Source organism: Verticillium dahliae, genomic scaffold (assembly GCF_000150675.1).
Source record: "Verticillium dahliae VdLs.17 supercont1.28 genomic scaffold, whole genome shotgun sequence".
Classification (NCBI taxonomy): domain Eukaryota; kingdom Fungi; phylum Ascomycota; class Sordariomycetes; order Glomerellales; family Plectosphaerellaceae; genus Verticillium; species Verticillium dahliae.
The window spans coordinates 345,879-358,134 of NW_009276942.1; the positions used below are offsets into that span (position 1 = coordinate 345,879).

The window sequence follows — 12,256 nt, forward strand, 5'->3', positions numbered from 1 at the left end:
AAGAATGACCTGGCATCTTTGGCGTTCAAGAATGCAGAACTGTTTGCACTCAGTCGCACCACATTTCCACTCGCACACCTTTGGCTTCCATGCCCTCAAGCACCTGGAAGTCGAGTTCATCCTGTCTAAAGGCTACCACAATCATGTTGAACCGCTGGCGAAGAGATTCGCTGTTCCATTCAGAGGTTTCGTCCAGCTTTTTGATCTGTGGCACGGCCTCTTGCTTGACGAGGGGATCAACCCAGGTAACTTCGACCTTCTCCGTCAGCACCAAGCTCCGGGCCAAATCGAGACCAGGAGAGTTGGCTAGATGGGATTGACCACGCTTGAAGCCGATACCAACGACGAGAACAGAGGGCCGGCTAGTGTTGAGTTGGGAGCAGTCTATCGCTGCATCATTGCAAAGGGCTTCTACAACCCTTTCGGCCACAGCTGCGGGACGAGCTCGCATCTTTTCTGTTGCGGCTTTGAGTAAGGGAAATGCTGAGTTGGAAAGCAAATAGTATGGGTTGACTGGTATGCAGTGCCCTCCAACACCGAGAGAAGGGGCGAATGGCATGTAGCCGAAAGGCTTGGTTGACGCCGCGCGGCATACCTCGTATGGGTCAACCTTGTGAGGAGTGCAGGCATCGGCCATCTCGTTGGCGAAAGCTATGCACATCATGCGCTGGCAGTTCTCGTACAACTTCATCATCTCGGCCACTTCAGGGCGACTGACGGGGACGACTTTGTCAAAGACTTGCGAGTACAGCCGGATGATGGCGTTCAGAGACCCAGGAACCACGTCGTCCAACCCAGATACAATCTTGGGGATGGCATGTGCGGGTGGTTCCGTGCGGCCAGGGTCGACACGTTCCGGTGACATGCCGGCGAAGAAGCCGCGTTCCTTAGCAAGGGTGCCGAGGAGGCTGCGGGTCATGCCGACCGCAACAGACGACTCGACAACGACTACAGAGCCCTGTCGTGCGTAGGTGGCAATGTTCTCAATGGCAGACCGCAGGAAGGACGAGTCGATGGTCTGATCTGGGCGAAGAAGTGTCGGCACAGATATGAGAAAGTGAGTGGCGTGGGCGAGGTCTTTCGGCCTGCACGTGAACTTGGCCCTGGTGTCGGAGGGGAAGGTCTCCGCCAGGTGCCGCACTCGAGCTTCCGAGACATCGAAACCGAGGACGTCGTACTTGCGAGCAAAGTTGCTGACGAGGTGCTCGCCAACGTATCCAACCCCGAGCACGGCCACAAGTGGCTCACGATCAAGGTGTACAGAGCTGGAGGCGGCTTCGCAGAGCTCTTCGTCGGATTCACATAGCTCAGTGGGTGGTGTCGTAGGGTAATATTCGTCGACCGTCGAGTAGACCCACGAAAGCTTCCTGTCTGAAGGAACACCAAACTGACAAGCTGGAGATGAACCAGCTGCGAACAGCTCAGGGGTATCAAGATATGGACCTGTAGCCATGTTGGGCACTGATGAGTGGAAAAATGCAACTAAAGACAAAAAGATGGGTAAATAAACTATGCTGGGGCTTTTTGCTTGAAAATCAGAGATGAGACGGTATGGATCAGTGGCTGTTGGAGCTCAGAGGGCGGGAAGGCGGCTCTTCTTGAAAGCGTCGGCTCAAGGTACTCGGGAGCTAGCAGGCGGAAGAGAGCGAGGCGTTCAAACAAGGCAACGAGAAAAGCCAGATTCGTCATATTATCATCAAAGGGTACTTAACAAGGGTCTCTGTATCTTGTAGTAGTAATAATGGGATAGACAAACAAGGGGTAGCATAAGTGGCGTACAGGAAAAGAAGTCAACTAACACGGCTGGATGAACACCACGCCAGCCTCCTAAACGCCTTGCCCGGACTTCACGGATACTCATCTCGATGACCCGAACCTAAAAGGGTAGCAGAGACGAGAGGCTGGGCTGCAGTTGGAATGTTCCGTGCAGACCTCCGCCTGGCCCGGGATGGTAATTTCAGGTAAATCAAGACAACGCACCATGCATATCGTCTTCAGCAATTTGAGGCTACGAGGTGCCGAAGGATCAAAGGTGGTCAATTCAAACCGGATCTGACAGGGAACATTAGACGCATTGACAACGGTAGTGTGTCAGCTGGCCAGCGTATCTTCAGAAAAGACAGATACGGATGACTTCAAGCCGAATGCCAGCCTTGATCGACATGATCGTCAACATGAGCCTGTGTGACTTGGATTATTGCCCGAGTATCCCATGCAACGACCGACGCTTGTTGCCGTGTTGGCGAAACCTGAGTCTAGTCAGGCAGGAAACCAACCTTCCGCATGGCACCAGAGCTATTGGAAATGGCAGCATAGGTGTCTGTTGTAGGCTCGGCCTTTAAAAGTCTTGCAGTGTCAGAATTGGGGGCGCGGGGTTGGTTCTCCTGTGCCCACAAGAAAGACACTCATTGGCCCGGGCCAGTGACCAGACACAGTGAATAGAACAAGTATCAGAAGCCTGACCGACATCTCAGGCTTGGCCCATCTTGTATGGCTATTGTACCCTTAGTGTGTAGCTCTTGTCGACGTTGATGTCTCTTGGTGGATCCAGAACAAATCAAGTGAGGTGGTTGATTCAGTATGGCATATGGTACCAGACTTTGACCAGACAAGGAACCAGAAAACTGGAATCAGAGATCCCAGCAGCTAAGCCCTACAGCGACCAGTGCGGTACAGACCCGTTATGCACGCTATGATTAATTGTCTTGAGTACGTGACGGAGAGACGTTGAAGGCTGTGCGGTCTGGGCGTTAGAACCCCTATTCGATATATTCATAGTAGACGAACAAGGGGTTTAGTGAAGCCCTCTCAACAGGTTGCTTGTTTTGACACCCCCTTGCACCCCTGGGTTGACCATCTGGAGGACGTGGAGGCTGCCACCTTCTATTGTAGACCTTACAAAGGGACTGAACCCTTGCGTCGGCCTACTAGGTATATGATTCCGATTGGTAGACCCCTCCGATCATCTCAAGCCACCACTACTCGGGGGCGGGCTCTGCAACTCACATGTCTCGTCCTTTCATCCGACTGTTGGCGCTACCTCAATCCCACCCTGGTTGCTTTTTCCTCAAAGATCTTTATGCAGGTACTGCAAGGCACGAAGCTACTCACCTGTTTTGCGTCAGCGATTAGCGCTACGCCACGCTTTGTACCAACATGCCAAGGGGCCAGTGCAACAAAGCTCGAGCACACCACCAAGTGTAGCAGTGCTTTGTGGCGATATGTCATGCGAAGCAGAATGAATGGGAACTAAACATTCTATTGATCTTAACAAATAACCGCGACTTCAGCTCGACAACATTGTCATCCGCGCGGTTGCCAGAAATGCAACGTATTGGCAGCAAGGTGTACGAGCTCAGCCTCTACATCATGGTTATTATCCTTCTACCCAATCTACTTCATGCAGCCTTTTTTCGGTTGAACTGGGTGGCGAGTACTGTTCAGGTAGCACAATTGCGGCTGGCCACATTAAATGCATCCAGTTTTCAGCATATTCGGGATTTCTTTATCGTCGGCCAGCCCGATGACACTACAATCTTTCTTTCTACATCTTTGTTCTCCCATCCCAGCTAGCCACTCCCACCACTGATGCCTCACAACCCCGAGTCTGGTTTTGCCAGTCACCTTGAGCACTCTGCAAAAGTCCCACGCGACCTGCAGAGTTTGTCTTAAACCGGATGGCAGCCGCAGCTTTGTGTGAGACAGTCCCCTGTCTATGAATTTTCAGTCAAGATCCCAGTCAAATGAACACCATCGGATCACAGCGTGCGGCTGATAGATTGCAGAGCTTCCCGTCATGATCTGGGTTCGACATTCGGGAGCAAAAACGGTACTGCACGAGCCTAACCATACAGTTCTAAGAGCTTTTCCTCTTTACGACGACAATTTGGTCTGCATAGTTGATCATCGGCTCATGGTACTTACGTTTGAGCCGAACCATAGCAGAGAAAATCGCTTTTAGACTTAAGCAGCGGATTAACTGCATTTGATGTTGAATATGGAGATCAAGTTACGCTTGAGCTACTGCGCGGTAATTCTAACTGTTTGGGTTTTAAACTACTGACAATGTTCCTTGTCTTGAACAGAGTACCTATGCCTACATTATTGATAGGGCACGAGACTTTCTGGTCTGCTTCTTGATGCCGTCACTTTTACGAGTCAATGTCAAAGAAGACCTCATGAGCTCGAGGTCTGTTCGGAAAGGGGTACCAGCTGCAGTCAACCAAGCTCCAAGGCTTTTTCTTGGCCATTTCTTGGCACTGAGGCCCATAACCATCAAAAACATTCGCGTGAACCACAAGTATCAGCTCGTATTGTTCAATCCGCGCTGAATGCCAAGCTTGGCCTCTCCGCCACGCCCTCGTGTATTGGGGCCCGATCCAAGAATTTCAGCCTCTGGCCAACCTCTTGGCTTGGTGAAAGACGCAGCCACCATCCTAATATTTCCCTCCCCTTTGTCCTTTATTGCTTTGTCCAAGCTCCCCATCGACGTTCTTGGCAATTCTTTGCAGCCCTCGGCATTGCTGTTGTTGATTTTGCAATGTCATACAACTTATCCAGTATTTCTAGTGCCAATATTACCCCTCGCGTCAGGGCGAAGAATATCAATATACTCTCGTCCCCAAGCCCAGGTCTTTCTGTGTCAAGGGCCGAACAACTTCTGTTGCTGTTCTTGCTGGCATCACCTCAGTCTTCTTTTCAATGCTTTCCAGAATTTACTCCATCCTGCCCCTTTTGCTGTCAGGCAGCATTGTTCTGGGTGCCAATGTCAGTTCACCCTTAGTCAAGCGTGCCGAATGTGGACCTGGAGTCGGTTCTTGTCCGGCCGGAAAGTGTTGCTCAGAGGCAGGCTGGTGTGGTAACAGTGCAGCTCACTGCGCAGGTTCTACCTGTCAACTCGACTACAGTGACAGCTGTGATACTTTGTAGGAGATATCCTATGCTCTTCAACTAGCACATACCAATCAATTGACTTAACGTTTCGACAGCTTTCCACCCCCTGGAATAAGCACAGAGAGTGTTTCACGCCCCGAGATTGGGACAGTTCCTTACGGTATATACCCATTCTTTACTGGTCAGGAGACAAGACCCCAGTTCTCATCTAATCTTCTTTCTAGGCAATACTATAACGGAATGCACAAAACCGGGCCTCATGGCTCTCACCTTCGACGATGGTCCCTTTACCTACACATCGCAGATTCTCGATATTCTCGACAATCTCAATGTGCAAGCGACATTTTTCGTCGCTGGTAATAACAAGGGCAAGAAAAGGATCGACGACACCAATATGGCTTGGCCTGCAGTTCTGAGACGCATGCATGCTGCCGGCCATCAGATTGCAAGTCATTCCTGGTCTCATCGCAACCTAAATCAAGTGAACAGCACAATCCAGCGTACTGAGATCATCTATAACGAAATGGCCTTCCGGAACTTGTTTGGCTGGTTTCCCACGTACTTTCGCGCTCCATTCCTTGAGTGCTCTTCGACTTCAGGCTGTCAAAGCCTCATGAAGACCCTTGGATACCATCTACTTGGCGTCAATGTTGATACCAAGGACTACATGTACGGCAGCCCGACCCTGATACAAACGGCGAAAGACAGGTTTTCCCAGGCAGTGTCTCAAGATCCTACGGGAAAGGGCTACATCGTTCTTGCCCACGACGTACACGTCCAGACCGTAGTAAATCTGACACAGTACATGATCGAGACGTCAAAAGCACGCGGCTATCGCCTGGTTACCGTAGGAGAGTGCCTCGGGGATCCCAGAGCGAATTGGTATCGACCCGTTAAACCGAGCCCAAGCACGACAAGGACAAGCGCCACAACTGTCTCAACACGAACTTCCTCCACTGCCGTACCAACGTCGAACTCTGGTCTTAAGATATCCCCTGACCAGACATGCGGTGGTGGCGCCGCTGGCTTCACCTGCCAGGGCTCCAAGTATGGGAACTGTTGTTCATTCTACGGCTTCTGGTGAGTCAATCTCGATCTTTCATGCACTTAGACACACACCGCAAGCTTCCTGCCTGCAGAAGTGATTGTCGATCTTGGGTTGTTTCGGCCGACTAATGGTCTTGGCAGCGGCTCCAGTCCAGCCTACTGCGGCACGGGATGTAACACCGGCTACGGAACATGCACGCAGTTGCCAGCAGGTCTCAGTGATACCACCAACGGGCTGTGTGGCACACGATTCAACGCCTCGTGCAAAAATTATGGTAACAAGAACTGCTGTTCGCAGTCTGGCTTCTGGTATGCTCTCTCCCTTTCCTTTCTCTCCCTACTCTTCGGCTTGCTGACAAGCGAACGAACAGCGGAAGCTCAGCAGCGCATTGTGGCGTGGGATGTCAGAACGCTTTCGGCATTTGCGGTTGAAACGTTCGGCATTGAATGGTTCGACCGTATTAGTAGCTTTGACGGCTCGAGAAGAGGCTGTATTTTGTTGTCGAGAAGCGGCATAGTACATGTAAAACCTCGATATGCCCAGATAGTCAGTTGAATACATGGAAAATCGTCAGGGTCGCAGCACTAGGTTGGCACATGTCTGTGGGTTCTTAGCAGGTCCAATTTTGATGAAATGGATGGCTTCACGCTCACCATCAAGCACAATTCCGATCACTTCCATTGCACCCACCTATCATTGCGCCCGTTCAGATTAGTCCTCACTATGATCACATCATTGTTTTACAAGCTGTTTGACTGTACTTTGATTGAATTCTGATGAACATGCCGTGTTCGCCAAGTAGTGGCTTGGAACCATGGACGGGCCCTGCTTCGTGTCACATAATCAAGAGTCACACGTATCATTCCCCGGACCGCGAGCCAATGGCTTGTCAACAGCGCCCTAAACAAGTGGAAAGGGGACAAGATGCGGAGGACCGGTTATGTTCCGAGTAGTCATAAATCTTCCGGGTAAGGTCTGTCGGGCGACCATTCGCCCGACAGCCAAGTAGACAAAGAACAACAAACCTCGCTTGCTGGTAGCACATGGAACCATTGTCGATCTTTGTTGGTTCAATGGTATTTCTTGGGTCATCGCGCCATTGATCAATCAGGTCATTGAGTTACCCATGGACCTGCCAGATACAGAAGAAGCGAAAGAGACATGGATGATGCTTGCCGCAGACTAGCGAGTCTAACCCTGATCGTGAGGAGCCCTGTTGGGAGAGATCCTAATACTGGGAGAAGGAAAGCTGCGGGAGCCACAGCTTTGCCAAGATTATTCCACGCCGGCGAGTCCAATGTACGGGACAGCAAGGACCCAGGGGTGACAATCATATGCGGTACTCCATGTGGGTAGTGATCAGCCCTCGAGCATCCCGGAAACCCCCAACTATTCCACGGCTCATCAACAGCTGTGGCTGTTGCGGATTCATGGTTAATTGCGCATGGATTACAATTGCCGTCCCGTCCCTTGCCATGCAAGGATGAGTACAAGAGATTGACGCAGGCTGATGGGAAGACCCGAGTACATGTGGAGGGGGTGCAAATGCGTTGGAGGTAACTGATAATACAGTACTTATGCCAATAAGCAGTACGATCTGACATCACACAAGCACAAAGCAAAAACGCCTCCACATCGGGCGGCATCCCGCGTCTGCCAACGTCTATAGGAACCAAAATTCTTGGTGAAATGGTACGCACCGAGTCGGGTTAAAGTCCATTACCTTGACGCGTCGTATTCGAATTCAATCTTTGTTGCACAAAGACCACCAGCTCAGCAGCTTCCAAGAACCGTGGCTTTGCAAACACGCCCTATGATGAACACCTCCTTTCAGCCTCGCGCTTCTTAGACGCGAGGGCCACATGGTTTTGATTGTTTCTGTTGTTCTTTGCCTCGTATTTACAACTCCAAATATTTTGCTGGGAGTTACGATACTTGCTGCATTGTCTCTCTATTCACCCCCTCATTGAGAGAGTTCAGGTCATCATTTATCTTCTCGCTTAGTCCAAGATGAGGTCATGATTTCTTCTAAAGTACGCCTGAGTATCGGCAAATACTGACCGAATCCACACAGTTTACAAAATATCGTTTACGGGAAATATTCCAATCAGACATCAGAGTCAAGTTCGTGGGGGAGGCACGGAGAAGCACCGAAAGGTTCATCACGTCAGCCCGCCTTCGGGGTATTAACCCGGTGCATGGGCCATTTTCCCTTTGTTTGCTGTGCTGTGCAAGTCCTATTGCTCCGTCTCATGGGGCCGTGTGACCTTTGTCTTGGCTTGCTTTTGCTCAACAACTGTCAGCGATGCAACGGTATCTGGACCACATACCCGGCATACCCTGGCCCACGTCCTCGGTCTCCCAGGGTCAAGATCCTCGTCCTCATGTCGCGTTCTGTGTACCTGTTGCACATGCCGGACCTAATCCCGGACCTCGAACTCGACCATCTCGGGCACTACTGCATATGCTTGCACACAGCGCCATCAGCTATAGCAGCCAGCACCAGTGCAAGGGTAGAAAGGCTGGACGGTCAATAGGTCGGGAAGGGTGCCAGCGCATGGCCAGCTTGTTGGATCAGCCCTGGAGTTCACCGACACACTGGGATGTGATAGACCGTACTGCTATCCGATCAATTGCATCAGTGTCGATCTCAGATTTTCCCTGTTCGGAACCAAGTCTTGCAGGGTCTAATTGTTGTTCAGCTGACGGCAGGTGAGTAGATCACCCGCTTGCCAGACTTTCTCATCTCAGCTTGACTCGTGAACAAGCATCTACATGTACTCTACCCCATTCTTGAGAGACACTCTTCTGCATTGGTGTCTAGGATCTCCATCCTCCATGCTTTCTTTGGGAGGCACCACTGTCAAGTTTAACTTGGTGGCTTGGACTCGGCTCAAATACCTGTCAACACCTTACAGGGTTGAAGCCGCTTGACCGAAGCGACGTCTGCAGCATCCATTCCGGTTATGTCCGTGCTCGTGTTGTCAAAGCCCCTTTCTTTGAACCGTCGTGGTTGCAATATTACCTCGCGTCCTCCGCCGTAAATTGCCAGATTATCTGTCTCGTCAGGGAGCCCTCTTTGTCCATCCTCGGCATTGGGATACACACTCGTTACTCCTCATTGTCTCCTATTGTATTCTTCACATAGACTTATCATCTTCCCCTCCTCCTACAGAAGTATATTCATCCTCGATACTTGCTCGGTTACAGGTTTACACGTGGATTCGCAATATCTACTGGCCAAACTTTGCTCCGCCTTCGCCATGGCTAGCACCACTGTCGCGAGGTCTAGCCCTCCGCTTCCTCCTATCCCACAGTCCCCTTCTGAGATGGAGGGCGGTTATCTCGCTGCAACAAATCCACAAGGCCGCCGCAGCTTGTCTACACACATTCCCAGCGGGCAGCAGTCCTCGGCCTCGGTGAGACAAAATTGATCGATCCTTCAGCATTCGCATGGCCACTAATTTGGCACCAGTCTATTGGTCCTGGCTTCCGTCCGGATGATCTTCCACTCGGAGCACGCACGCCAACGTCAGGTCCTGCCTCATGTTTCTCTCGCGGCGCCGACTCAAGTGCATCCTTCCAGTCCTGTGTCCAACAGGAAGAGGCTAAGGTACGGTGGGACTCTGACAGCGAGCTCAAGGTCGTCTCAAGGTCTTTGCTTCGGGTTCAGAAGTGGTCACTACTCATCGGACTCTGCTGCATCAACGCCGCACTCATTTACGTCGCCTTCACATACTACCAAGCATGGATCCTCTTTGTTATCCTTCTGTCTTCGAACACCATGCTTCAGTTCATCATGATCTTGTGCATCGTTGCGCACACATTAGTCACGCGTGTCTTGTGCTTCTGGATTTTCCGGAAGGAGAACAAGCCCGAGAGCCCAGAGCGGTTCGTCATGTTGTTGCCTTGCTACAACGAGACGCTGGGCGAGCTGACCAGATCGCTGGATTCTCTCATCGCACAGAAGAATATCGACGACCACCCGCGAACCATTTTCATCGTCGTCGATGGCAATGTCAAGGGTCCTGGCATGGAAAAGACCACGCAGCAGTATCTCCTGGAGGACATCCTCGAGCCTGGCCCCTCCCGCACGTTTGAAAACGGCTACCGCGCGCGCGATGGCCTGTTCATGCCTACCAAAGTTCAGACGGGTTTCTACAAGGGAATACCGTATGTCTTCGTCGGCAAACGCTACAACCAAGGCAAACGCGACAGCTTGTGCTTTGCGCGTTCCTTCATCTACCACTACCAAGTGCGATCCGCCAATGTCATGACAATGTTCAACAATGACCTGTTCGAATATATCGGAAACGCTTTTATGCAGCACGGTCTGGAGCACATTGAGTATTTGGTGGGTATGGATGCCGACACGGTGTTTGACCAGTTTTGCATCTGGGAAATGATCCGCGAAATTCGCAAAAACCCCAAGCTTGTTGGTGTCTGCGGCCACGTGTGCGTGGACTATGACGGGAGCAACTGGGGTCTGTGGTCTCTTTACCAGTCCGTCGAGTACTCCCAAACCCAGGGTCTTCGTCGTCTCTTCCAGTCACGCATCACGGGAAAAGTCAACTGTCTTCCAGGCTGCTGCCAGCTCATCAAGGTCGATCAAGCTACGTTCGGAGATGAGGTTCTGCGCGAACGCTTCGGATACTGCCCTAAGCCCAACGACATTATGACGATGCACATCATGGGTAACTACTCAGAGGACTCTATCCATGCGAGCATCATATTTAGCCTCTTCCCCAAGCGACAGACAGCCCAGGCGCTCCGTGCCAAGGCTTTCACCATTGTCCCTCAAAACTGGACCGTTTTCCTGTCACAGCGCAAGCGTTGGGCGCTGGGCTCCATTACCAACGAATTTGTCATGATATTTCGCCCAGGCATCATTCTTGTGGAGCGTCTTCAGTCCATCGTCGCGGTCTTGACGTGGTTCATCACGCCCTTCATCATGGCGGCCGTCGTCAAGCTGATCCTCATATTGATCGAGCGGGGTGATGAACTGGTAAAAGATCCGGTTTCATGACTCTCATTTCTATTCTAGCTTGCCGCTACGTGAGTAAACTTTGGCTGCTTTTGCTTGACTTGATCGTTTGCTGACTCGTCCTAGTTCTACTCGCTCTGCATTGGCTTCTGGCTCCCCCGCAACTGGTTCGAGAGCGCACAGTACTTTGTCGGGTACTTTTTCCACTTCATCACCTCGCCCTTCTGCAACGTGGTTGTGCTCGTCTACTCGCTCTTCAACTCGGACGATTTCAAGTGGGGCAAGACACGCGAGGTCATCGACCCGGAAGGCGAAAAGGGGGATGGCCTTGGTGGCCGTGGAACACATTAAACTGATGAATGCGCAGTACAGCAAAAATTCTGGGCTCTGATGGCCCTCCTGGGTCTCTTTCACGCCAGTAAGAGGGATATGGCCCGGCCTTGATGCACTGCATAGAAAATCGGGCGGAGCTGCACTGCACAAGGCTGAAGACGACGGGAGCATGAGCCAAGACGTGGACGGCCGATCGAGACAGAACCATGTGGGGGTCTGCAACAGACCGGGGCCTCTTTAATTACAGTAAAGCTTGTTTTTTGGTCTGATATAATAGTCAAGACGTTTTCTTTTCCTGCTCGTGCGGATCGCTTGGATGTCTCTATGAAGAAGCCCAACTTGGGCCGGTTTCTCATAGCGCCGAGAGCCAGCAATTGCAAAGCATCATTATCCAGTGGGCAGGCCACGACAAGCAACAGACATAAGTCAAAGATAGTACTCGAGGGTATAACAGCCACGGCCAACAGCTGCAGTACCTCAATGGAAGCTCATTCGCCATGCATCTCTGCCTTTGTTTTCCGAGATCAGCTGTACTGTGGCCTTCGTATAGACTCCATCTCGTTACGTGCTAGAAGTTCTTGTTGGAGGAGAGGGGACGTGCAGCAGAAACAACACGCCGCTGCAAGCCCTCGGGTGCGACACTTGCCGTTGTGAGGCGCCGAGACCGAAACCCTCGAACTGTGCTTTGTTGGTGAGACAGCATCACTAGCTTCAGGGGGGACGAGTGACCAGCCGGCCGCCATTCGGCCGCGGCTCTATGTATGTGTTGTTCAACCTCCGAGCGGGTAATGTCGCCAGGGCTTGCAATGATGTGAGGTCGAGAAAAGGTTGGATCGTTTGCGGGCGCGGCTGCAGCGACCCGATTCAGGGGGGCTGGGTTGGAGAAAGGGGGGGTCCAATGAGCAAGAGTCGGTTATCTGAAAGGGGTTCAATTGAGTTGACCCTTGGCGTATTTGTTTGCCCGGGGCGGGTTTCACTGCATTCAGTGCTGCAGGCAC

At 51.6% G+C, this 12,256-nt stretch overlaps 3 protein-coding genes across 3 annotated transcripts; 2 read left to right on the top strand and 1 right to left on the bottom strand.

The window, feature by feature from the left end:
- Positions 1 to 49: 49 nt before the first annotated feature.
- On the bottom strand, positions 50 to 1,453 carry VDAG_09679 (polysaccharide biosynthesis protein vipA/tviB; the record flags this gene model as incomplete). The annotated part of the gene is made up of 1 exon (XM_009658640.1): positions 50 to 1,453. The coding sequence occupies one exon, from the start codon at positions 1,451 to 1,453 to the stop codon at positions 50 to 52; it is 1,404 nt and encodes a 467-aa protein (XP_009656935.1).
- Positions 1,454 to 4,391: 2,938 nt separating this feature from the next.
- Positions 4,392 to 6,372, top strand: VDAG_09680 (bifunctional xylanase/deacetylase; the record flags this gene model as incomplete). Its single annotated transcript, XM_009658641.1, has 3 exons — positions 4,392 to 5,973; positions 6,082 to 6,249; positions 6,312 to 6,372. Exons 1-3 carry the CDS (start codon positions 5,153 to 5,155, stop codon positions 6,370 to 6,372), a joined length of 1,050 nt encoding a protein of 349 aa, XP_009656936.1. The 5' UTR covers positions 4,392 to 5,152.
- A 2,832-nt stretch (positions 6,373 to 9,204) lies between these two features.
- On the top strand, positions 9,205 to 11,276 carry VDAG_09681 (uncharacterized protein; the record flags this gene model as incomplete). The annotated part of the gene is made up of 3 exons (XM_009658642.1): positions 9,205 to 9,360; positions 9,528 to 10,946; positions 11,052 to 11,276. 3 exons carry the CDS (start codon positions 9,205 to 9,207, stop codon positions 11,274 to 11,276), a joined length of 1,800 nt encoding a protein of 599 aa, XP_009656937.1.
- Between the last annotated feature and the right edge of the window lie 980 nt (positions 11,277 to 12,256).